The sequence below is a fragment of the Oryza sativa genome, chromosome 12, assembly GCF_034140825.1.
Source record: "Oryza sativa Japonica Group chromosome 12, ASM3414082v1".
Lineage (NCBI taxonomy): Eukaryota > Viridiplantae > Streptophyta > Magnoliopsida > Poales > Poaceae > Oryza > Oryza sativa.
Genome location: NC_089046.1, coordinates 24884220 through 24911471, shown reverse-complemented (window position 1 = coordinate 24911471; position 27252 = coordinate 24884220). Strand labels below are relative to the sequence as shown.

Below are 27252 nucleotides of genomic sequence, written 5' to 3'. Positions count from 1 at the left end.
AAGTTCATTGAAATTAAGGTCTCAAACAAAGCATAGCATGAGAGCAAGTATCAAAGATCTACTTAGCTAGCAGGTGAGATTATAATTGTGAATAAAATTTAATTAGCATGAAGCATTTGATCAACATAGTAAATCGAGATTAACTGTGGTTAATTAGTCCATTTTTTTGCCAAGCTAAGGGTTCAGAGTTTCACCAAATACACCACAATAACTATGTCCCCTTCACTCATTAAAAATCATGGAACAATTCATCAGATTCATACTTTATACTTTGTAAATGTTAGTTTTGTCCTCTAAGCTGTACGGCATACAAGACAAAGTCATACATGAAATACTCATATACTCCCTCCATCCCATAATATAAGGCGTGCACACATTTCAAGATTTAAAACATTTGTCCAATACTTAATATAATATGAAATGAATTTTATTTATTAAAAATTATATCATTAGATTGACATTTAAATTTACTTTCATATGGTTATAATTTTGTTGCTACAAATCTTATACTATATGAGAAATTATAAGTAAAAGATTAGTTTTGGAGACCTTGCCAACTTTAACCACGCCTTATATTATGGGATAGAGGGAGTATAAAAAATACGCACATATTGCCAAATTATATATCACGATTCTCAAGGCAAAGGTGTACTGTAAATTGTGTATGATATTTGCTTGTTGGAAGTAACTGCAACGAGTGTGGTTAATTCTATGCTTTCTTACTTCATCCCCAGTTGAACTGAGTAATCTAAACAGCTTCGATATAATTTTTTTCTTGTTATCCTTTTGTGTTTGTCATGGATGACGATGACGGTCTATCCAATGTCCCTTTACACGCCCTTTCTTCAACCAATGATTGTAACTCTATCACTGGTTTCTAATGGGTAAAAAAATCTTACAAACTAAAGTAGTTCGTGGTATAGAATATACCATTCATATTCTTTTCATATATGTCATGTATCCATCTGCTGCCAGCTTTTAAAGGATAGTTCATTCCCATTGGTGAATTCAAAACAAAAATTATCGGCATATAAAAATGATCAGAAATGCTACAAGTATGGAACACATATGTTCTTATCATGAAACAATATTGCTCACAAAACAACTATTTCCCCCACAAAATCCTACGCGATATTTCACTTGCCTTTGGTCGTAGGCCCGGCCACATGTAAAAACGTGTTTTGGCCATCTGCAAAACGTGTTTCATAGTAGTGGTTATTTGGTAAATTTTAGCTTGTAATTTTCATTTTGGTAAAACCTCGATGAGAGTTGAGTAGCATGCATGGTTCGAGTTCTACTATAACAACATATTTTTATTTTTTATTTTGGCATGATTTTTTTTTATCAAACATGTAATCGGTTTTGTATATGTACATGATTTAGTCACTAACTCTTCCTTTTAATGGTTGTGAGATCAAACATGACGTGCTTATATTGCTGTTATTGACTGCTTGACCTAGCCTCTCATCATCATCTCCTTCACAGTCTCTTGGTCAAGTCTAGCTAATGGTCTTACATAGGGTATATGAAAAGGTCAAGGCTGCAATCAGTTGCAAATTAGAGTTCCATGGGTCTTGGCTGAGGACATACAAATTAGAAAAGGACCTCTAACAATATACCCTACATTCCAATTAGATATGTCATCATGTTCACATCACAATGCCTTTTCATGCTTTGTGACCAAGAATCCAGCAGATGTCTACAAGTTGTGAGGCACAAATGACAGAGACTTTAGGACAAAGTAAAAGGATTAAACTACTAACAGGGATACCAACTTGGTATGAATGTGATATCATTTTGTCCATGCAACTTGCCAATAGGAAAATATTATCAGCATCATAGCATGTTTCTACATAAGATTTCCTTTGAACAATCAAGACAAATGGCACAATATGCTATGGCTTTTACTCCTACCCTTTTTTTTAAGGCCTATGGCTTACATTGACATGGCCTTCTACTTGCCACATTAGGATTCATCAGCATTCAACAATCTACTACAACAGACAACATGGGAGCCAAATGGAACATTAATCACATAATCTTTGTTAATGGTGACTTAAGCCTCAGTACGAGTCTAATTACAGGCTTGCTTAAGATAGATTACCACAACACTACACCTCTGTTCTCTCTCCAAGTGGCAGGCAATCACATGAACATTTCCTTTCCATGGAAGCCAAATAATAGAACAATCGATTAGGAATACGTCAATATTGCTGATCTTTAATTGACTGATTTTTTTTGGGGCCCATATTCACATTGTTTGTGATCATGTATATATATGCTCAATCTGATGCAAGCAAATCTTTGTTGGAGTAGCATGTTGAGAATCATACACAAAAAGGGACAAAAGAAAATGGATGTCTATTTATATATTAGAACAGTATGCTCCAAATCCAAGGATAGCATGACATTTTCAAAACCACAGTGACTGTAGAGTATGAACTTGTCAAATAATCTCAGCATATAATTAATTGGGTGATAGCAAACTATAGGAAACAGGCTAACAAATTATGTTCTGTTCAACACGGTTTGAAACCTTTTGTATTTAGAAAACTGAATTTTGGCATCAAATTGTATATGATAATAGTCTCAGAGGGGCACAAAAAAAGGACAAGTATAACTCAAATAAACTGATAATAATGTATCAGTACTAATATCACATCATTCCAACTGCCAAATAATCTCATTACTGAATAGGTTGAAGCAAAAGAACATCCATATACACAAAATTTGAAGGGAACAAATAAAGGTGATTTGACATATCTAGAAGTACAACCCACACAGGTTTGCATTGACAGCACTTCATTAAGGAGCAATGCATTATTCATCTCTACGCAGTAAGCACAAATTAAGATGTACAAATCAAATATGCACAACAACTCCACAGTCAAGTATGTAGTAATGCTTTACAACAGTAACATCACAAGAAGAAGCACAGGTGTATTGTTGTATGCCTGATTATCGGTGTCAAACCAAAATTCACGCCATGACAGTAAGGCTGCAAGCTATTACTTATCTGGATCTAAGACAATAGAGGTGTAGTGCGTTCATCTGAATTCGAGGAGTGTTGGATAGGTTTCATCGCCGGGTCACAGTACGCATTTACAAGATTGCTGAAGAATTCTGCCATTTCTGGTTTGCTCTCTTCTTCTCTGTCTTTCTTTATCAATGACTGCAGCACGAAAGGTAGAACGTGAATACACATTATATCTAATCGAACTATCGAAGTGATAAGCTAAAAGGACCAGAATGATGCGTTGTTCGTTTTGATACATAGTTGCACAAAGAGAATTACATTGCACCCTTGGACAAAATGAAAAACACATTACCTCAGTAGAATATGCTTCGAAGATCGGTAAAAATCTGTTCCGGCAGTATTCATTGAACAGAAGGGTCAGCACTGGAAGAGGTACCAGCAAACTTGATGCAAGGGGAAGTTTCTTCAATCCAAATACTCCAATTGCAATAACATGCATCAGCACCAGAGAAAATATTGTTCCCCCGTGCACAATGGGCCAGAATCTTCCACCAGTGTCATACTTGGGTGAATATACATTAAAAAGCTGCATTTGTACTATGCAAAGTTAAGAAGTGTACACGGATAAACTAATGCTTTACAGAGTTAAACACGTGCAAATTCCAGATTGGTCGGACTAAAGGGGCCTAAAGTATTACTATGATGCAATGTAGAATTATTGGTGCCTTATTAACTACTATATGGATGGAAAAATATCACTTTAACTGTGTCATGGTTCTCTGGTATGGCACATTTATCCAGCTAAACAATCCACTTTTAGAATGCATGGTGTTGATTTGGCAATTTTTCATATAACAAATAATACATCGTTTAATCTTTGCAGGACCAGTGTAACCAGAATACATGGTATACTGATACCAGCTTCCAAATGCATGGATAAATAGGACGCCTGAAGTATTTACAACACCTATTATAGATGATGTGACCGTTGCAAACGCATGAAATCAACTGTGGAAGTTCTCGAAATTCTTAAGAACATATAAAGGGCGTTCTTTGTTCTCTTATATCTCACTGAGATTAAAAAACCAAACTTAATCTTATTTGCAAGATGTGAAAGAAGACAAATACTTGCGGGAAAGCAATTTCTACTGTTCTACCAGGCAATCATTGCACACAAGAAAGTCCTCATTATAACACTTGAACTGTTGGATGCCTTTCAGACTGAGTGTTACAAATTACATCACTAGATTATCTAGATCATCTTTCAGGAAACAACACTACGATTATGTGCTAAACATTCTAAGAAAAAGTTATTTATAGTTGGACCCACGTTATCCTGATTCCATCTACACCTTGTGGTGTAAGTGAATTTTAAGTACCAAGTCTGGCAGTCTGCAAAACCAAGTTCAGTAAATTACTATGCAAGTGTCAAACAAATTGGTCAGTCCCTATCCAAATTTCGAACAGGTTTAGGTACTAATATGTCCTTCCAAATTCCAACCAGGTATATTACAGCATAAAGACTCCATGAGTAGAAGAACAGAAAATTATAAAGTACTGATAAATGAACTGCAACACTCTCACCTGATTACGATATATGAAGTAGCCAAGGCAGAAGTAAACCAGTACAAATGGGAGGATAAGTGGGGATACAATGAAGTATGTGAGCCCAAGAAGTCCAAACAGGAGAACCCGAGGAATTTCACTATGGTAATGCATTGATGGAGGTTTGGACTCATCCCTCTTGCAGCATTTTGCACAGCTACCCCACAAATGGAATAAAAGGGCAGCAGTTTGAGTAAGTTCTGATGCTATACTTGTCCAAGATGTCACAACATATGTAATAAAGAAAGAGGCCTGTAGAGCAAAGCATAAACAAAGGACAGTTTAGCAATGCACGGTTGAGGAAGAGATCAATACAATACTACACAAGAGACAGTTGTTTAAGAAAGCAGATTTTACATTGAAATGCCCACAGTAATATCTACAAAACAAAGAGCTTTTTCACTCACTAAGCAGTTTTAAAGGCAACAATAAATGCAAGCTGTACCTGTGCTGGTACAACAACTGCAAGCCTTTTAGGGATTTCCTTCGGATCAAGGAATATCTCGAGTTGACCAAGTACTGAGCCAGTAAGAACATTTGCAAAGAACACACTCCATATTGTAAACCGAAGCATTTTGTTGCAAGCACTTCTCTCAATCCCACTAACAGAGATGAATCCTTGCATTGTTGAAAACAGCTTCATTATAGAGGGCACATAAGAGGAAAGAAAGTGAAGAATGACACTGGGAAGATATCCTGTAACCAACTGACTGACAACAGCTCTGCAACAATCAAATAAATTTTAGCTTGGTTAGTGAATCCCATCATATTGTGCAATGCATTAGAAAAATTAAAACCAACATGGTAAAATTTGTAAATATTAGTATCCCAAATTAAGCATCCAAAAAAATGCATGACTGCTGCAAACTGGAACTTTATAAGAAATGGTGATTCCTTTCTGAAATAACAAAATACAGAAAGTAGTGAAAAATAAATAGATGGATAAACACTAACATTTCCAGTATATTTCTCAGGAAAGGCAACCATGTCTCTAGCTGTTCCATATAGGTGAGTCCTTGAACAAATGCCGAAACTAGGAGAAAGACGAGTATCAGGAGAATAGAAGCTACAGAGACTACAAACTTGGATATCCATCTGTCCATGAATGATGTTGAAAAGAAAGGCCAATAAACGTCATGGGGATCAGGAGCATGCTCAGTCTGCCACTCAGTAGGCTTGTCTGATTGTCTTATGTAAATAGCATTTGCAGCACCATATCGAGATCTGAATGACACAAAAGCAGCGGGAACTTCCTAAAGAGATGTAAAGAAAATCAGAACAGATGACAAAATATTGAAATGTTTATAAATAAATTTTCTGAAAGATGAGCACCAGAGCCAAATACTAATTCCAATGCAGTATAACAAACAGATAGGGAGATATTGAAACATCATGGTTTGAGCAAGACCAAAATTGGTAGAAATATGCACCTGTCTGCTCCTAGTAGTGTCTGATTGTTCCATTCTAACATTTTCTTCTAGGTCCTCCAGCCTTTTCTGATATTTCCCAACAAGATCATTTCTGCCAAATATTCCAAGAAATTTTCCTGGAGGATCTCCAGAAGTACGCCGTACAGACTTCAAGTTGGCAAGCTTTGTGCAAATATTCTCAGCGTCATTCTGGACAGAGATGGAGTTAACTATCAAAATGGAACTGGAGATTACATTAAGCAATATAGAACAAAGACATTATAAAGTTGATCTAAATGTAGAGATGGAACTGTTTAGTTTTCCAGCTGATGAAGAAAATCTACTGGTGTACCATTTCTTAAGATACATTTAGGATAAACAAAATTGTTCGCATGACAAAAAAAAAGGGAATAAATCTGCGTGTTGAAAGGTGAAATAAGATACGGACAACTTTCAAATGAGGATCACAACTGATGTATATATTCTCCCCTTGAATTTTTTGACATGTCTAGGCAGAAACATATTAGATACTTTCTGTATTTTATTTATGAAACAATGGAAAGGAGCAATTCTGTGACTCCACGTTTAATCTAAAATCTACTTTTCGACATAATCACTAGATGTATATATCAGACTAATAACATAGAGTTAGAAGTGACATGTTGAAAGTAAAATAGCAACTTCCAGTATGGTGAGTTGTTTTAGTCACAAGAAATTAAGTAAAGGACTAATAAGTTGTCAAAACATATTGATTATAACTGAAACAAAATGCAAGCCTTGCAAACCTATCACTATCTACTTTCAATACAACAACATGTACCCAATGCAATAAGTCAATCTATAGACACCCCATATAGTAAGTGTTGTTGGAACCATGGATAAAATATAGGATGTTAACCATACTGAAGCAATAGAAAGTAGCAAAACAATCGAATCTTACAAGAAGGCGGCGGAGTTTGCCAGTTTGATGAACAACAGTGTGTGACAAGTAGGTAGATGAATGGTACTCTTTGAAGAACTTATCAACAGCATCACTCACAGACACACCATTGGTTACAGGTATAGCTCGAACTAGAACTGTGAAATGCTGAGGTAGTGGTTTTGATGTCATAAAATATTCGAGCCTCTTGCCAGAAATATATTTGTATTCCTGCAAAGAGCTAACATAAACCATTGTGTACATAAAGATGTGAAAACAGGAAAGCAGCAAAGCAGAACTTCAACGAGAAGAATTTGATAAATGAATGCCAGATCTGACAAGCATGCATGGTATGGTAACTGAAATATCAAATGAGTTTGACTGAAGAAGTATCCAATCAAGAAAATAGATCAAATTATTAGGTCTAGCACAAATATAAGAGAGGGAAGTAAAATGTTGAATTAGTTTGAAAACAGTGAGTAGGTAGCCAAAAAGAAGCAAAATACTCAATTACTTACATAATAAAGGAGGTAGCATGTAATTCCAGTTATGATGTACACAGCCGAAAAGTGGAGCCACAATCTGTTCACCACATTACCACCGGTAATGAGTATGCTATGCATTGCTAGCCCAATAATGAAGATAAATTCCAGACAGAAATCAACTTAACACTCTAGCAAAATGGTCGCATCAGCCTGGAGCCATGGAGAAGGCCTAAGCATGCAGGCCCATGTTTGAAACCGTTGGATTTTAAATGACCGACATCAAATTCTAAATACTACTAAAAGAAATATTTTTCTTTTATGAGAGAGATTCAACGCATTTTCTCGAGACAGCATCAAATAGGTGAATTAGTGAATCTCTGTGTTTTTTTTCATGCAGTTAGCACTTTGCCCCTTCAAAACAAAGAAAATACAAATTAGAATTTCAGAAAAATAAGGAACCAATGAGAAAAACAAATCATGCTTTATAAATAGACTAGTGGCCAGGAAAAGAAAACCATCAAAGTGCTCACCAAACTGAGCAATCCTAAGCTAAAACTGTGCAGTGAAGCATACTCTGAACATCTCAATAGCCACTAGCATAAACAAAATACTCAACCTCATTAAAACAATCCAAGAGATTCATCCTCCTAATACGAAAACGAGAATTTAATCTATAACTGGCACGTAATTTATTATTATTAAACAATTGTATCCACCTTGAAGCACTAACAATCACACAAAACCCACTAAAACCCCCTAAATCCGCGAACAAAAATTAGGCATCAGGAAGCTCGAAATAGCTCACTTGTTGGAGCCATCCTGCACGTTGGAGACGCTGAAGAGATCGACGGACTTGTTGGGCAGATCGGAGAAGTCAATCTGCCGCAGCTGGTCCCCCATGAAGTTCACCGGCATCAGCACTCCCACCCCCACCACCGCCGCCGCCGCGAACACCCTAATGCTGCACAACACCAAAATCCCCCATCACCTCGTCAATCTCCATCCCCCATAGTAAAGCGAGCAGCGTGTATGCCGAGATTGGAGGAGAGGAGAGCGGGGAAGCGGGACCTGAAGACGAAGATGCGGAGGAAGACGACGCCGTCGAGCCCGGCGGCGGCGTGGACGTCGGCCTCGGTGCGGCGCCACGCCGCGGGCAGCCACGGCTCCGGCGGCGCGTACGGCCGCCGCGGCGAGTACACGGCGACGTACGGCGGGCGCCGCCGGAGCAGCGTGTACGCCGCCGCGAGGAGCACCGTCAGCCCCAGGTTGATCCCCACCGAAGTCGCGAGCGCCGACAGAATCATCTCCCCCCTCCTCCCGAACCTTCCAGAACCTTCGCCGGAGAGCCTAGAACCTTCCGCCGCGCGGGTGGGGCCCACCTGTCGGTGGCACGGGAGAGCTCACTATGCTTTTACCCACCACCGCCGCGAAGCCTACTATACTTCTAGTAGCGGAACAGGTGGTTACTCGTGGGGCCCACGTGTCAGTGGCTGTGGTGGGGCCCGCGGGGGTGACGTAGGGGGGTCGGCGTGAATCTATCCGGAAGTGGGCACACGTGGCTCCCCCCGGTTTTGTTTTTGCGGTGACGTGGCGCGGTCGCGGGAAACACGTGTGCGGCTTTCGTGCGTAGAATATTTCCGTGGGTGGAAAAGGAAAGTACGTATTCAATATTCCACCATTGGGTTATTGTTAGTACTCCCTCCGTTTTTTAATAGATAACGCCGTTGACTTTTTCTCACATATTTGACTATTCGCCTTATTCAAAAATTTTATGTAAATATATAAGATATAAATCACACTTAAAGTACTATAAGTGATAAAACAACTCATAACAAAATAAATTATAATTACGTAATTTTTTTAATAAGACGAATGGACAAATATGTGAGAAAAAGTCAATGGCGTCATCTATTAAAAAACGGAGGTAGTATTATTTTTGGACTTGGATTGCGTCGGGGGGCGCACCTGTCAGAGAGTCAACTGCTCAACTCCAAGTGTGTGATGTTTAAAAGTGGCAAGAGACTTTAGGTGGATCAGCAACGTGAGACATATGCGTGTGGTTTTTTGTTGCACGGAGTACAAGAAACTTGCTGCGTTTTCAGGACAATTGTTTTTGACCCGTAGAAGTAGAACCCAGGATCCAAGGAAATGCAAAAATGATATGGAAAAAATTCTATATTGCATCCCTCGATTTGAGGATCAGTTTCAATCGGTGTCTCTTAACCGTGAAACCGGGTATACAATGTTCCTCAATTATCAATACTGGTCCATTTTGTTTTCTCAAGTGGGTTCGACGGTTGTTTTGTACTACATGGTTGAGTGGGGATTATATGTCAATGAAACGAGAAATTAAGAAGAGAAGGGGTTTCGAGGAGAATTTACTATATGCCATCCTTCGAAAATGAACAACCCCAAATGCCACTCTTGCATGCCATCTGGGAGGACGAGGTTGGAGCTAGCTAGCCATGTCGGAGGAGGAGGAAGAGAAGCCGAGGCTGCGAAACTAGCTGAAGTATGGCTAGAAAATGCCAACTGATATGTGAGCTTGTGGTTTCTCTTTTTTTCTTATGATTTTTTTTGAACGAATCGGCGAGCTGCCGATTTCATTGAATATAGATGGTTTTCTTGTGATTGACACATGGGTGGCATTATGTTTTATTTATTTTTAGGTGTCATGTTAGATAAATACCAAGCCAACACGCCACGTAGGTACCACGTCACTTGAAACCGGCAAACCACCATCCAAAACCTCCTTGAGACTATATTTGCAATGATTTTGAAAAAAAAAATGAGAGATGCGATGTACCCGATTTTACGGTTGAGGGATGAGATCCAATCAAGAGAGGGATCTGAAGTGAACTTTTCGAAATGACATCACTGTTCATCCAATGAAGATCAAAAACTAGTCCGTGGGCCATGGTGGGCCATGTTTATTATAGCTTGGGCCACTAGTATGGTGAAAACTCAGAAGGGCCCGTTCGAATAACAGGATATGAGATGTGGAATGGGCTTAGGAAATGAATAAAGGTTTGGATGAAATGAGGTGGAAAGAATGAATGATTAGGATTAAAAAGTTACAGATAGGTGGGAAATTAATCCATTTCTCATTATCCAAACAACACCAAAATGTACCACGTGCCTTTTTGGCTTAGATTACTTAGTCCAGGTCAGCCCCTGTAATTGCATAGGAATACTTAAGTAACTTGAAAGTCCTCTCAGTAAAAAGTAAAATATGTGAGAATAGATAGTATAAGCTTGGCACCATAATGCAATAGTGGATGAATAATAAGAGGAAACTTATGAATTTGATTGCATGCCTCATATATCTTTTGAAATAAAATTGAGAAAGAAACCGATATACATGTTTTTTTTGGAAAAATACTAGTTGTTCCATAAAACGAAAATATTTCTTTTATCGAAACTGATAGCAAGAGAGCTTCTAGTATTCCATTGAACATCAAGACAAAAAAAAACAATATATTTACAAAGTGCTTCTCTTCAGGAGAAGCAGAGATAAACAAGAAAAGGCCAAAATTAATGAAACAAATGCAAATGTACACTGTGCTAAATACTGCACTATAATTAAGGTGTATATATGCAATATTGTGCTGACAGCCTGACATGCATGTTCTGCTCCTTCAATTGGGCGTTTGTTTAGTTCCAAACTTTTTCTTCAAACTTTCAACTTTTCCATCACATTAAAACTTTTCTACACACATAAACTTTCAACTTTTCCGTCACATCGTTTCAATTTCAACCAAACTTTCAATTTTGGCGTGAAAAACACACCGGGCAATGTTCATCTTTGAGGAGCAGAGATTGATTACAGTCTGTGGCAGCCAGCTTTCAGGCACGCTTTTCTCTATTATTATCCAATCGGACGGTCGGATCGAGTCAAGTTTGAGACAAAAAGTCCTCTTGGCAGTGGGCACTGTACCAACATGGTATAGCTGTTTCAAGATTCCCGTCATAGTGGCCAAAATAGTTACCACTCCCCTGTCTACATACAAAGGGTTTTTTTTCCTTTATTCCTCTGTCCAAAAATAAAAAGTATTTTAAGAGTACTATTTGTCTCACCAATCCAATCACCTATTTCTCAATTTTTTTTCGTAACGTTGCTCTCACCAACTCTCACACTCTCTAACTTCCCCTTACTTATTAAGGGGTATATTTTTTTCCTCCTAAATATAGTCGGAATGAAACCTTAAGTCTCTCTTATATTTGTGGATATGGGAATATTCGTCTAGCTCTTGGAAGATCTGTTCGTAACAATAATTCATTTTCCATGTTGCTAATCAATGAAATATATATTATTTGAAATGAAAAATAATTACATCAAACTTTGCAATCATGTCTATATAACTGCTAAAGTGGTTATATCCAGTGATGTCACGTATGTGAAAGCTTTGACAAGTGGTTTTGCCAGCTAGGACAACAATATGTCTACAATCTATAGGCTATAATTGAAAGCCCATGGGGTTGGACAAATTTTTACCATGATGGACCAAGCTCACAATAAAACCACATAAGCGCGCATCTCAGGGTTTATTACCAAGTTGAGCCTGCTTCTATATGATATATTGTCAGTATACCTATTCTCAATCGTTGATGTGGGCGTAGAAAGTGATTACACATAGTAACCACGTAAAACTTTACTACCTAGACAATTTGCAAAATTTGAGGAGTAAAAGTAACGAGGATGCATAGTTATTTTTCATATTTTGTACTACATCCGCCCAAAATATAATTTTTTTAAGTATGAATTTAAACGAACAGTTATCTAAATTTATAATTAGAAATACTTATATTATATTATATTTTAGGATATTGGAATATTCTGAATACTATAATAAGACAAGCGTCACTCAACACCAAATATACAATGTGAAAGGCAGTGGTAATTAAGTGGAGTCGGCACTCAACAACAGTACGCATGTCAATGTTCAACTTCGGCATAGGTACACGTCATCTCGCCGACAGATCATCATCAGAATTCAGATAGATCCGAATCATACCCAGCTGGTGCAAGAACGCATCACAACGGGCCCCTGAACCCTAACGCGTATATGGTCCATGATGGATTGATGGATATGCATGGCTCTCGATATCTCTCCAAAAACGTGTGATTTTCACTGATGAAAAAACGTGTGATTTATGCTATCCTAATGCCAGCATTTCCCACGTGCACGATTGGAAACATTCCTGGATATTGCAGAGATCATATGTATCCATTTCTTGCTTAGGATAATTTGTTTTGTCAGATTATTTTCTTAAAGGAAAATTCCCTTCTCAAATTAAAGCTAAGCATGAGCTCGTTTCAGCGTGTAAACTGAGATTTTTTATTGAGAGGGAGATAAGTCATCAGTGCATGATTAATCAAGTTAATTATTATACACTAAATATTGGATTTATTTGATTTAAAAAACTTCAAAGTTTTTTATAAACTGAAAATTCTATATAGAAAATTTTTCATGAAACACACGGTTCAGCAGGTTGGGAAACATGCTCATGGAGAATAAGTAAGTTGTTGTTCTGAAAAACTGTATGTATTTGTGATATACAAGTATTCGTATCACTATTGGCATAATTTTGGGGTTTTTTTAATATCCTTTTAGGATGGATAGGCATGTGAGTTGTCTATTCTAAGCTCCTCATGGCCTTTTTAAGATAATGGAAGTACTTCTGGCCTGGTTATCTATGATCGTAAGTAAGACTTTTTAGATATAAATCTAACAAATTTAATTTATTTTTGTCATAAAAATTATACCCTAATAGAGTAATCGTTGGCCGAAGTCTTATCCTATCGAAATAAAACACGTCTTATATTTATATTTTAAGATGAATGGAGTATAAATAAAGCCATGATCAGAGTTAGCCAATCATAGTGAAGAAAGCAAACCCTGATGACCCACTCTAAATTAACATAAGTTCAAATAATAAATATATAGCTCAAATCATAAATTGTTTCAATCTTTTACATACTCTTGGCACCACATTAAATTAAAGACCAGCAATACCCTACTCTCTCCGTCCCACTCACTAAGACACACATGTATTTTAAAATTCAACTCTTTTAAATATTCGACTAATAAATAGCTTATTATAAATTAAATTTTATTTGATGAAAATAATATCATTGGATTATCATTTAAATTTACTTTCATATGGTTATGATTTTGTTGCTACAAATATTATAATATATGATAAATTTAAAGTCAAATATTTGTCCTGAAGACTATGACAAATTCGACCGTGTCTTTGGGAGTGAGACGGAGGGAGTGCTACATAAACACCAGAACCATTGTGATTTCTGAGCTCCATGGCATGCAGAGTTTCATTCACCTTGTCCATGGAGATCTCACAAGCCTTCGTCTTCGCCTCTCTTCTCCTCCTCCTCCTCCTCACATGGCTTCTCTTCCATCTCCTATCCTACCAAGCTCCACCACCCAATGGCGACGGTGGCCGGCGCATCCCGAGCCCGCCGGCCCTCCCCGTCGTCGGCCACCTCCACCTCCTCAAGAAGCCGCTGCACCGCTCCCTCGCCGCGCTGGCGGCGCGCTACGGCGGCGGCGCGGGGCTCCTCCTGCTCCGGTTCGGCGCGAGGCCGGTGGTGCTCGTCTCCTCCCAGGCCGCCGCCGACGAGTGCTTCACGGCGCACGACGCCGCGCTCGCGGGCCGCCCGGGGCTCGCGTCGCGGCGGCTGCTCACCGACGGCTGCCCCACCATCGCCACGGCGGGGCACAGCGCGCGGTGGCGCCACCTCCGCCGCCTCGCCACCGTCCACGCCCTCTGCGCCCGCCGCCTCGCCGCCACCTCCCCCGCGCGCGACGCCGAGGCCCGCGCCATGGCGGCGAGGCTCTACTCGTCCTCCTCGTCGTCGTCGGCGGCGTCGGCCGTCGTCGTCGGCGTGAAGCCGGCGGCGTACGGGTTCGTGGCGAGCGTGATCATGTCCATGGTCGCCGGCGAGCGCATGGCGGAGGAGGACGTGCTCCGGTTCAAGGCCATCACCGAGGCCGGGCTCGCGGCGGCGGGGGCGGCGAACCGGCAAGACTTCCTCCCGTTCCTCCGGCTGCTGGACTTCGGGAGAGCCCGCCGGCGGCTCGCCGGCATCGCCAAGGAGCGGCACGACTTCGGCCAGCGCATCGTCGACGAGTACAGGCGCCGCCACCGCCGTCGCCTCGCCGTCGCCGCCGATGACTTCTCCTCCTCGCCGCCGCGGCGTACGGTCATCGGCGACCTGCTCCGGCAGCAGGAGAGCTCGCCGGAGTCGTACGCCGACGAGGTCATCCGTACCGTCTGCTTGGTACGTACTCCAATAGTATAATCCACCTCGCATGCATCGTGTCAGAGTGACGTCACGCGCCACGTGGTAGAGTACTCCTAGCCGTCGATTTTCAATCGGACGGTCAAAAAATTCGTCCATCTCATCACCGCGAAATGAGGCCGATGTGTACTGCACTGCGAACTATAGCTAATTAATTAATTTGTGGCAATAATTCAGTGATTTTTTTTAAGTACGGTTGATACTAGTAGTATCTTTATAAGTTTGAAAATGAATTGAGTTGGTTTCACTGTTTATAGTACTTGAATGAATGATAATTTAACAAGAAAAAAATATAAAGAAAGCTATCATGTATGGCATTAGTCGTCAGTGATGATGCATCACACTAGCCATTTTGTTAATGTCAACAGTCTGATGTGTAGTACACACTGAGTGTTTAGTTTATTTACTAGTCACAATGATTCAGCATTGATTAAGTTAATGGTTTTGGTAATGATCTTTGACATATATGTCACTTCTACCAAAGGCTTAAGCCATGTTGCCATTGAAATTTGTTGCTTCTATATTCAAATTTAATCTTTTTCAACATGTGTGTAACTATACAGAGTTTACTACAAGCCGGAACTGACACATCAGCAAGCACGATCGAGTGGGCGATGGCTCTCCTCCTTAACAATCCAGATGTGCTCAGGAAAGCAACGGATGAGATTAACTCTGTTGTTGGCATGTCCCGCCTCCTCCAGGAACCCGACCTCGCTAACCTCCCCTACCTCCGGTGCATCATCACGGAGACGCTCCGGCTGTACCCTCTAGCCCCGCACCTTGTCCCGCACGAGGCGTCACGTGACTGCATGGTCGCTGGACACGTCATCGCACGCGGGACGATGGTGTTGGTCGACGTGTACTCCATGCAGCGGGATCCCCGTGTTTGGGAGGACCCGGACAAGTTCATACCCGAGAGGTTCAAGGGTTTCAAAGTCGATGGAAGTGGGTGGATGATGCCCTTCGGTATGGGGAGGCGGAAGTGCCCCGGTGAAGGCCTTGCTCTTAGGACGGTAGGGATGGCGCTAGGGGTTATGATACAATGCTTTCAGTGGGAGCGCGTCGGAAAGAAGAAGGTTGATATGAGTGAAGGTTCTGGGCTCACCATGCCTATGGCCGTGCCTCTCATGGCCATGTGCCTACCACGTGTGGAGATGGAGTCTGTGCTCAAAAGTCTCTAGAAATTTTTTTTTCTTTGATACGTTATAGGATCTGTCACGCCAAATAATTGTTTTGTGTAATTGATTTCAACCAAATAGTCAAATATTCGGTCATTAGCTCTCGTGTTCATAGGTTAATTTATACCATTTTAATTACAATACATGCACTTCAAATTAAAGGACAGGAGATCAAAATCACTGGGATAATTATAAACAAAGCAATCCAGAAACCTTTGAACCTATGGTAATACTTCGTCCGTTTCAGGTTATAAGACTTTCTAGCATTGTCCATATTTATATAGATGTTAATGACGGAAGTCTTATAACCTGAAACGGATATGTCTAGATTCATTAACATCTATATGAATATGGGTAATGCTAGAAAGTCTTATAACCAGAAACGGAGGAAGTACTACTTTAGGGAAATTGATGCTCGATTTATGGTAAATAAAACATAATTAAAAAGCCAAAGTTCACCTAGGAGGAAAACAAAGCCTCACTTGAAATCTCAGTTCATTTTGGGGTCAAGATTTCCTCATTTTGGCCCCAAAACTGCAATCAGGCCTCTCTTTTCAGGCCTATAGGCATGCATATGGTCTCTACTCCACTTTTTTTTAGGCCCAAAATACATTTTTTTTCTCATCTGGCCCAAAAGGCCCAAAATACTTGCTTACGCCTAATATGTACTTCCTCCATCCCATAATGTAATTATTTTTTTACAAGCACGGGTATTAAAAAATAGGTAGAGATAATTGAAAAAAGATTATGATTAGTGGAGATGAGAAACAAGGTGAAGAGAATGGTTATGCTTGGCTAAGAGAAGATGAAGGTGAAAAAATAGCTTCATTTTAGTATAAGTCACTGTGCGAGGAAGTAGTTGAAAACTTTGAAGCAAGGGATATCCATAAGTTTGCAGTGCCGTCCAAAATTATCTATCGCCATTAAAACCGGTCATACATCCATCTTAATTGTGTAATTTCGTAACCTTTTAGGAACTACGGATAAGGCTTTAAAGCACCTTTGAAACACATGAACTTGTACAGCATTTTCAAACGAAATTAGTTCAACTCCTCGGAAATTCCACCAAAAGTCCCCCATTCTACAGTAGGTATAATTAGTCATATGTCCATTTATATACATTAATTGTAAATGTTCAACTTGAGTTTGAGTTCATCCGTAGCTTGATCATATGTCCATCCATAGCTCTAATCTTGATTTTTTTTCCATTGACGCACACGTTGATTAATTTAACCTCACCAAGAGCTCCTCTAAAGTATGATCCGTCGTTTTAAGGTGGATATTTTGTCAGTTTTTTAGAAACACAATACAAACGTAGACATTAACAACACGTACACACCCGCTTCTATGAGCACACACGCACACACTATCCCTATAAACACCTCTAGAAAACTGGGCCAATATATTTTGAGATTAACATAATCACCAATGGTCCTTTGAATAAAAAAGTAATTTTTGCAGTAATTGGCTAACTAGTACATTTTCCTTGAATTTTTTCCAAATTTCATTCAACTCTACGTTCCGAGGATGTCTTCTATGTTGCGTTTAAATATGGTGTTGGCTTGAGTTTTTTCATTGCAAGCCAAACAAGACGTGTCAATAGCGTACAATATAATTAAGTATTAATCATTATAAATTTGAGAAATTGACTTATTTGATTTAACTAAGTATTATTTTTATATATAATATTTTAAAAATACACCGTTTAAACAGTATGAAAAAAACATGTCTGCTTAGTAAGTAGTTACACGGTTAAGCTGAATAAAATAGGACACCATAGATAGCGAGGATGCATGTCATCTGCAGCATTACTCACTGACGTGTGGACCCTACAGCCCCTCGGACCCATATGTCAGTGAGCAGCGACGTGCCAGCCACAGTTTCGGTACAAAATTAGAAGTTGTCTAGAAGTGGCTAGGTTTTATTTAAATCCATTATTCTAAAAAAGGGAAGTTGTCTAGAATGCGCCAAATGTCAATCTCCTCCATTCGATTGACGGAATAGCAGCTTCGATGGCGACGCTTAGCTGAGCTGACAGTGACCTCAGCCATGGCGGCCAGCAGCCGGCATGGGCCATTCATCAATTGGAGTGATGGGCTCTTCCTCTTCTTGTCTTCTTCTTCCTCGAGGAATCGCTTCCTGAGAGTGTTCTTGCCGTTCCCGGATCCGTCGACGATGATGGCTGGTCTCGAGGTTGCCACGACAGCGGTGACCGGCGGCGACGCTAGCCTGGTTGTCGTCGTCGGCGTTCTGTTCTTGATGGTCGCCGTTGTTGTGATGACGAGGTTGGGTGATGGAGGTGCGGCGCCGAGCCCGCCGGCGATGCCGGTGCTCGGCCACCTGCACCTGATCAAGAAGCCGCTGCACCGCTCGCTGGCGGAGGTCGCCGCGCGGGTGGGGGCGGCGCCGGTGGTGTCGCTGCGGCTGGGCGCGCGGCGGGCGCTGCTCGTGTCGACGCACGCCGCGGCGGAGGAGTGCTTCACGGCGTGCGACGCCGCGGTGGCGGGGAGGCCGCGGCTGCTCGCCGGGGACGTCCTCGGGTACGGCCACACCACCGTCGTGTGGGCCTCCCACGGCGACCACTGGCGCGCGCTCCGCCGCCTCCTCGGCGTCGAGCTCTTCTCGAACGCGCGCCTCGCCGCGCTCGCCGCCGACCGCCGGGCCGAGGTCGCGTCCCTCGTCGACGCCGTCCTCCGCGACGCCGCCGCCGGCGGCGGCGGCGGCGGCACGGTGACGCTCCGGCCCAGGCTGTTCGAGCTGGTGCTCAACGTGATGCTGCGCGCGGTGACCGCGCGCCGCCACGCCGGCGACGAGACGCGCAGGTTCCAGGAGATCGTCGAGGAGACGTTCGCGGCGAGCGGCTCGCCGACCGTCGGCGACTTCTTCCCGGCGCTCCGGTGGGTCGACCGTCTCCGCGGCGTCGTGGCCACCCTACAAAGCCTTCAGAAAAGGCGCGACGCGTTCGTCGCCGGCCTCGTCGACGACCACCGCCGAACACGCCGCGCCGCCGCCGCCGCCGCCGACAAGGATCAGAAGAAGAACGGCATCATCGACGCCCTCCTCACGCTGCAAGAAACCGACCCCGACCACTACACCGACAATGTCGTCAAGGGCATCGTCCTGGTGCTGCTCACCGCCGGCACCGACACGTCGGCGCTGACAACGGAGTGGGCGATGGCGCAGCTGGTGGCGCACCCGGAGGCGATGACGAAGGTCAGGGCCGAGATAGACGCCAACGTCGGCGCGGCGCGGCTGGTGGAGGAGGCCGACATGGCGAGCCTCCCCTACCTCCAGTGCGTCGTCAAGGAGACCCTCCGGCTCCGCCCCGTCGGCCCGGTGATCCCGGCGCACGAGGCCATGGAGGATTGCAAGGTGGGTGGCTACCATGTCCGGCGTGGCACGATGATCCTCGTGAACGCGTGGGCGATCCACCGCGACGGCGATGTCTGGGGCTCGCCGGAGGAGTTCAGGCCGGAGCGGTTCATGGACGACGGCGCCGGCGCCGGCGCGGTGACCGCGGTCACCGCGCCCATGCTGCCGTTCGGGCTCGGCCGGCGGCGGTGCCCCGGCGAGGGGCTCGCCGTGCGCCTCGTCGGCCTGACGGTGGCGGCGCTCGTGCAGTGCTTCGATTGGGAGATCGGCGAAGGCGGCGCCGTCGACATGGCCGAAGGCGGCGGGTTGACGATGCCAATGGCGACGCCATTGGCGGCTGTCTGCCGGCCTCGAGAGTTTGTCAAGACTGTGGTGTCTGATTGCTTCTGAATATATGATGTTTCGGTGTAGTTTTCTGAAAGAAAATAGTAAATCCAAAATGTGATTTGGATTGTTTAGTGATGGCAATGTTTAGAGGGGTCTTGAAATTCAAATTTTAGAAATATAGAATAAATGTTTGCTAAGTAAATAGTTGTACCTGTACAAGCTTATTAATGAACGGACCCATCGGTTCGCTTATTTGGGGAATAAACGAAACAACATATTTGCAAATTAAAAATAATTTATGAATAAAATTTTTATATACGTGTTCTTAGCGATCTGAAAACAAAGGCTGAAAAATAAACTTCGATGAAAAAAAATCACAAAATCAACTCCAAATTTTATATTAAAAATTTAAATTTTGGCTAATAAGTATAAGTATAAACGAAAAGATGAGGCCGGAAGAGCGATTATAGTAGTCTCGTTAGGGAAAAAAGTACTACTTTAGGAAAGTTAGGCCAAGAAGACAATTACCCAAGTTGAGAAATAATCGAGAGATTCACATTTTTAGTAAGGGCTCATGGGAGTCACATTCTCTTTTATATACTAAAATCATGTTTGAATGGACCACCTGATTAAGTCATAGCGCCTTATATCCAATGAAAAGTTGACAACTGTCATTCTAAGTAACAAACACTATTGATTGAGCAACAGTATGCATGTTGCAGCAAGCTTACCACATCAGAATTGCCCAAAAATGTAGGAAAAGAATAGAACAGTGACAACCAATGTGTGAAAGTAACAGTTTAGTCAACATATATACTGTATTGAAATATAATATAAAAAGTACATATAATTCAGTTCTGAACAAAAAAAAAGTAAAAATATATGAGATGACATTTGAAAGGGTCAATTTTACGTCGTGTGCAGCAGTATACTGCACAATTTATTGGCTAAAATGATAGCTGAATTTTTTTCCCAGTAGAGCTTAAACATTTTTATACTTTTTGTAAACGAAAGAAAAAGTGATATTTGATGGATGGGTCAAGCAAGAAAGGTGAAAACCCATCAATGACACAAATAGAAGCCAATGAGATTATGAGAACAAATATTGACAAACTTATCAGCCTGAGATAATCTATACCGCTATAAAAGATAATAGTGGTGGTGGGGGACCCCACCACTACTTTTGTACATATTACAAATTAGTCTATGATATTGTGCAATACTTTAATATTTGTTTCAATCATGTAAATAACATATATTCAAATAAGAATGGTCAAAGCAAAGTATGTATATTTTACCCATAGCAAAGCATTTTGCTAGTGGAAATCTAATATCTAGAGGAGGATCAAATACCTTAACACTACTACAGATGGACATCAGGCGCACTGTTGGTTTGTGCTTGATCAAATCAGTTCATGCAATTAAATTATTTGGTTAGTACATTGGAATCACCTGATGACAATGGTGAGGAAAATTTAAAAAAAGGACTGCAACCCCCATAATTCCAGAAACCACCTCTTATTAGGGAAAGGACACCTGAGTTCTGATAGGGGAGAGACAAATTAAATTTGAAGATAGAAAAAACAGGGGAGATACTAATAAACTACATCAAAGAGAGGCGTCGAGTAGAAGCTGGCTGGAGCATTGAGGTCAGGGAAAATAAAATCTAAGCAATATGGCCCATCTGCTGGGAAAAAAAAAGGGAAAGAAGAAATGTTAATTAATCCTAGCGAGCTGCCTAATATCATTGTATCAAAAGATCAGTGATTGTGAATGTGAAACAATAAATACAGTAGAAACATGTTGTGAGAGGCGAGAGAATCTTGTGGAGTTGTGGAGCCGATTCATGGAGCTAGTACATGTTGCACTTGCAATTGTACAGCAGCAATCCAGGACGAAGCAGCTGGAGCTCTCGAACAGATGCAACATCAAACGATTGAAAAGAGAGTAGGAGATCGGAGATGGTGGTTATGGCAAAGAGATATTGACTGAGAAGATGCCTGGCCTGCAGAAGCTCTCTGAATATGGACGCAGGGAGCGTGCCTTCTCCCTCGTGGGGCGATGCGCTTCCGCGAGAGAGGAGGAATGGACGGGTGCCTTGAGGACAAAAAAGATCAGGAGGTGGACAAGATTGGCTATTCTACTATAGGAGCCTTTGCTGTGCGAAAAAGTTAAGGAAAAAAAAATATACCTTTGACTCCTCCAACTATCTAAACCGATGCAAACAATGTTCCTAGATGGTTTTGGAGATGGTTTTAGTTGACGTGGCGCCTACGTAGCGGTTTTGACCGAGTCTTCGTCCTACTTAACGCTTACGTGGCATTAGAATAAAAATAAAATTAAAAAAATATGTGGGACCCATATATCATTCACACACAAAAATGGTTTGTGGGACCCACATGTCATCCTCCCTCTCCTTCCCTTCTTCCTCCCCCACTCTCTCCCTTACCTCTCTCTCTCCCCGACCTCTCTCTTCACCAGAGCGGCGGCGGCGGCGGTCGGGAGCGGCGGCAGTGGTGATGGGGAGGTTGGGTTCTTGATTGGTGTCGGATTCTTGGTTGGTTGATGGGGTTTGTGAGGTGTGGCGCTGAGTTGGAAAGATCCGACATATACTCCGGCGCGGACGGGTCGGGTCTCGCCGGCGCCGCCGCGAGGGGGGAGATGGATCGGGACGACGAGTGGCTGCGCCGCGCGCTGGCGGAATTTGGAGGAGGAGGCGGCGGCGTGTGGGAGCTCGTGGATGCCGCGCTGGCCTGTGCCGCGCACGACCGCCCCGACGAGCTGCGCGCGCGGCGCGACGGTATCGTGGAGCGGCTCTACGCCCGGCGGCGGCTACAACAACTGAGGTTTTTTTTTTTAATTTTCTTTCACCACCTCGCCGACGAATTCGATCAAAGAAACCATTGAAATTTGACACGAGCTGCACGTTTTTTCGTTTTGTTTCCTCACAGCCGGAGGACGAGCTGCTGAGCTTGCTGCAGAGCCTGGCAGACATGGACATCCCGTACAAGGCGCTCCAGGTGAAAACAAAAGCTTTTTACCCCCATTCTTCTTTCACCGTCACTGCTGTTCTGTTCCCCTTGCAACAAAAGGAGAGGAGATGAAGTTGAAGTTCCTGCTTTGTGCTTTTGCAGGAGACGGACATCGGACGGCATGTGAACGGTCTGCGCAAACATCCCTCCGGTGAAGTCCGGCTACTCGCCATCTCATCCTCGTCTTCCTCATCGGCCTCGCCATGGACCGGCTCCTCGGCGGCCGCGACGGCGGCATCGTGGCTCGAGTCCGGATCTGGCTCCGCGACGGGAAGCACCACGGTAGTCGCCGTTGCCGGCTCGACGGGCATCTCGGCCACCAGCTGCTTCTCGTTGCCATGGAATCCCTCCCCACGGTGGTAGAAGCCGCCGTACCTATACGCATCCCGCCGGTGGAGGCCGCCGCTCCTCCGGTGAAGAGAAAAGCCGGGGGGAGAGAGAGAGATAAAGGAGAGAGAGGGGGAGGAAGAAGGGAAGGAGAGGGAGGATGATACGTGGGTCCTACAATATATATATTTTTTGTATGACATATGGGTCCCACATATTTTTTAATTTTTGTTTTTATTCTAATGCCACGTAAGTGCTACGTAGGAAAAGACTCGGTCAAAACCGTCACGTAGGCGCCATATCAGCCAAAACCAGGGATATTGTTTACACCGGTTTTGATAGTTGGAGGAGTCGATATACCCGGTTTTGTGGTTGGAGGATATGAATACTCGGACGATAGTTGAGGGAGTCAAATTATACTTTTTCCAAAAGTTAATGTACGTCCGTTTGCTTTTTTTGGCCCAGATGATACTTGTGTTGGGCCGTCATTTTTCTTTTCGTTTTATGGGCTAAACGCATGGATTTTTTTTACTTGGCCTATTTCATTTTTCTTGCACATGTTGGGCTGAACACATTTGCCCAATCAAGTGTTTGTGATTATGTTTTTCTGTTTTATTTTAATTCGAAACTTTTTGTGTAAAAGTTTTTATACCGGATATTTTACATTACATACAAAGTTCATATGCTAAATATTTATATGTATAAAGTTTCTATACCAATTATTTTATGTACAAAGCTTATATACCAATTTGTCATATGTTGAAAGTTTCTATATATAAACTTTCTAGGTATAAAGTTTCTATGTATAAAATTGCTACCTACTATATTTTTTTATATTATTTTTTTGCCAGCTCAAAGCAAAAAAATATGGGCTTTTTATCTATTCACACATAGGTCGAAAGGAGAGGGAGGGCATGTAGTTAATGAGCCTTTTCAAGGAACTAGTTTTGGATGGATTTTTGAATTCATCGTGGACTCCCGCACGTAGAAGCCTTACCACAAACTTCCTCCATTTCACAATATAACACTTTCTAACATTGTTCATATTTATTTATAAGAGAATCCACTCAGTGCCATTGAGTTTTGCCTACTTCTACAATATACCCATGACTTTGTCAAGTTGAACAATATGCCATTATGTTTTCTTTAACCTTCACTACGTGCCATCACAGAACAGTTAGCATCTGTTAGCGATGTAAAAAGACCTATTTGCCTCTAACTTATTATATATGTTAGCCATCTTTATTCCAATTTTCAAAGAAATTCATCGCGTATGCATTTTCATATATACATCGGTGCTCATATATTAAAACTAATCTGAGTAGCAGTGCTTCCAAAAACGAATGGATTCGCAGAAACTAGTATCGGTAAAAATGTAAATACACGCCTCTACCACCTGCTAATCTCAACTCAACGGATGGATTCACAGAGATGGAGATGGATCAACGCCTCTACAAAGCTCGATCAGACCTTGAGCTTGAAGCTGTAGTTGTTGGAGCGGATTCGGATCCGCCTGCCGGCGACGAGGTTGTCGACGACGAGGTTGCAGGTCGCCTTCCCGGTCATCTTCCACAGCTTGATGGCGCCGAACTTGATGCGGATCGGCACGCGCGCCCACACCGTGAGCGGCACGAACCCGGCCTATTGCTGCTGCAGCAGCTGCGCCACCACGGCGCTGTCCAGCTGCGTCTCGCCGGCGACGGCGACGGCGAGGACGAGCACGGCGAGCAGCGTCCAGCACACGCACCGACAGCACCGCCGCCCGCGGCTCCTGCGCCGACGCCCACCGGGTGGATTCGGTGGTAGTCCATTGAGATGGAGACGCTGCTTGCCGGGCGGCTGGCGGCGCGTCGATGGGACCCCGGCGACCAGCCACGCGTCGATGGGGAGGCCGGCGAGCCGCCGCGCGTCGAGGGGGAGCCGAGCTCCGGGCCGCGCGTCGTGGGGGAGCCAGGCGGCCGGCCTCGCGTCGTCGGGGAGCAAGGCGGCCAACCGCGCGTCATCGGGGAGCCGGCCGGCCGGCGGCGCGTCGAGGAGTCAGGCAGCTGGCGTTCCATCGATGGGGAGTCGGCGCCGCTCACTGGAGGAGAAACATCAACAGATCGATTTGGGGGTGGATGGTGTGTTACGGTTTTCGGTCAACAAGTACAATGATATTTTAGTCAAAGGGTATTTTAGTTATTTAGAGACAATTCAATACGGTCAACGGAGGCCAACTAACGGCTCGTGGATGGCGATGGCACGCAGTGAAAGTTAAAGAAAACCTGATGGCATGTTGTTCAACTTGACAAAGTCAGGGGTATATTGTAGAAGCGGACAAAACTCAGTGGCACTAAGTGGATTCTCTCTTCATTTATATGTTAATAAATCTAGACATAGGTATGTGTTTAGATTCATTAGCATATATATATATATATATGTGGACAATATAGAAAGTCTTACATTGTAAAACGGAGGGAGTATGTTTTATCGTATCTGATCGCGCGCGGGGAGATGCCATCGATCGATCGCACATTAGGGGTTCTCTTACATGTGGGCTTGCTATTCCACCAGGATCGCTCATCGTTGTACCGATCGGTTCGATTACTTTGGTGTTGGTATGGTAGGTGAAGTGGCAAACCATTCAGATTTCATCCAATGATTGTGGATCAATTGGATAATGTGGCACAACCATAGTTCAGGAAAATAGGTAATACTCCCTCCGTTTCAAAATATTTGACACTGTTGACTTTTTAGCATGTGTTTGACCATTCGTCTTATTCAAAAAATTTAAGTAATTATTTATTCTTTTCATATCATTTGATTCATTGTTAAATATACTTTCATGTACACATATAGTTTTACATATTTCATAAATTTTTTTGAATAAGACGAATGGTCAAACACGTGCTAAAAAGTCAACGGTGTCAAACATTTTGAAACGGAGGGAGTAATAACTATACTAATTGAGAATCACTTGTATAGATTTATAGGATTCATAATTAATACCTTGAATGAATCTGCTAAATATATTCAAAATCCAAATGACGATAGAACAATCAGTTTAGTCGATCAAATGCTATTTCACATCTTGCTTTCAGTTACTAATCAAACTTTTGAAATCATTTTAAATTTTGAGTTAAGGTTTTACACAAAACAATTAATCCATGGCTTAGAATTATAATCATTTTTAAACACCCTAAAAATAGTCATTTTTGAACTTAAAAGTTTTCTAGTGCAAACAATATGGTACACATAACATTTACTATGAATATTACAAACTTTTTAGAAAATTCTAATGTAAAAGGTCGTGTGGCTGGTTACACGCATAGATTGCGTGCATGTTAACTTCCAACTGATAATTATTTCTCGCTATACTTTCCTTGTTTCATAAATGAATTAAATTTACAACCATGTGTAAATTATATAAAATATATGAAGTCATTTTATTTTTGTTTACAAAACATATTACAATTTATTTGTACATATTATACAACTTAATTTTCCACAGCAACGCAGCTGGATATTCATCTAGTTAATTATACAAAGCAGTTCTCAGGTGAAAATATGTCCTTGCGTACGGGTAAGGCACCTTTGACGTACATCAGAGGGACGTATGCTGCTTACATGTGGGCCCATAAAAATAGACCCCACCTATTAATTAAGAACGCACTTCCCTCTAACGTGTCAGTCTGTAAGAGGAGCTGCGTCCCCTTGGTTGATTGCTCGCCGAAGAGAATTCGGATCAGGTGCAGTTGCAGTAGTAACTGCAACTTAGCAACTGCACGCAACATCGGCTGTCCATTTTTGCGATCAATGGTCTAGATTCGTAGCTACAGCAACCAGGTGAACAGTACTTCGTGCTACAGTGCTTATTGCTGCGGTAGTGTGAACAGTAAAAACACGATCTAGGTCGTTCAGTTTGTATCCAACGATGCGTACCGCTACTGCTTAGGTTGCAGTCACAATATCCAAATCCCGGCGAAGACGACCCTTGCTTGTGGCCGTATCATCAAGTACATGCATCTTTTCGATCGATGAACATCATCATCAAAGCATGAATGGTGCTGTGTCTCTCGTGCATTCATGCTTGATTGTACATACCTTTCATCACTAAATGGAATGGGCCATATGACAACTATATATAGGAGTAGTCCAATGAACAGTGACACTTTATTTTATTTTAAACCTTTAAATTTCAAAAATAAAATCATTTGACAACTTAGGGTCTGTTCGCTGCAAATTTTTTGCAGCTGCGCAGCTGCAGCCACTACAGCAACTACATTATTTCTACACACTGGTGTTGTTAGTGTAGTTG

At 42.5% G+C, this 27252-nt stretch overlaps 2 protein-coding genes and 1 long non-coding RNA gene across 3 annotated transcripts; 2 read left to right on the top strand and 1 right to left on the bottom strand.

Moving 5' to 3' along the window:
- Positions 1 to 2661: 2661 nt before the first annotated feature.
- On the bottom strand, positions 2662 to 8812 carry LOC4352647 (CSC1-like protein HYP1). The gene is made up of 10 exons (XM_015765153.3): positions 8464 to 8812; positions 8201 to 8356; positions 7429 to 7492; positions 6932 to 7141; positions 6013 to 6201; positions 5537 to 5835; positions 5028 to 5304; positions 4562 to 4834; positions 3330 to 3563; positions 2662 to 3172 (listed from the first exon to the last, which is right to left on the bottom strand). The coding sequence occupies exons 1-10, from the start codon at positions 8697 to 8699 to the stop codon at positions 3023 to 3025; spliced, it is 2088 nt and encodes a 695-aa protein (XP_015620639.1). The 5' UTR covers positions 8700 to 8812; the 3' UTR covers positions 2662 to 3022.
- A 4869-nt stretch (positions 8813 to 13681) lies between these two features.
- Positions 13682 to 19848, top strand: LOC9269725 (uncharacterized). Its single transcript, XM_026021814.2, has 3 exons — positions 13682 to 14698; positions 15283 to 15897; positions 17905 to 19848. The coding sequence occupies exons 1-3, from the start codon at positions 13715 to 13717 to the stop codon at positions 19657 to 19659; spliced, it is 3354 nt and encodes a 1117-aa protein (XP_025877599.1). The 5' UTR covers positions 13682 to 13714; the 3' UTR covers positions 19660 to 19848.
- A 2195-nt stretch (positions 19849 to 22043) lies between these two features.
- Positions 22044 to 23486, top strand: LOC136354671 (uncharacterized). Its single transcript, XR_010738239.1, has 3 exons — positions 22044 to 22442; positions 22548 to 22616; positions 22731 to 23486. It is a non-coding gene; the product is annotated as an uncharacterized lncRNA (long non-coding RNA).
- The last annotated feature ends 3766 nt before the right edge of the window (positions 23487 to 27252 follow it).

Coding starts and splice junctions, on each gene's coding strand:
- LOC9269725 (XM_026021814.2), top strand. CDS start 13,715: ATGGCATGCAGAGTTTCATTCACCTTGTCCATGGAGATCTCACAAGCC. Junction 14,699..15,282: donor TCATCCGTACCGTCTGCTTG/GTACGTACTCCA, acceptor GTAACTATACAG/AGTTTACTACAAGCCGGAAC. Junction 15,898..17,904: donor AGTCTGTGCTCAAAAGTCTC/TAGAAATTTTTT, acceptor ACGGAATAGCAG/CTTCGATGGCGACGCTTAGC.
- LOC4352647 (XM_015765153.3), bottom strand. CDS start 8,699: ATGATTCTGTCGGCGCTCGCGACTTCGGTGGGGATCAACCTGGGGCTG. Junction 7,493..8,200: donor GTGCAGGATGGCTCCAACAA/GTGAGCTATTTC, acceptor TGTGGTGAACAG/ATTGTGGCTCCACTTTTCGG. Junction 3,564..4,561: donor ACTTCATATATCGTAATCAG/GTGAGAGTGTTG, acceptor GTACAAATGCAG/CTTTTTAATGTATATTCACC.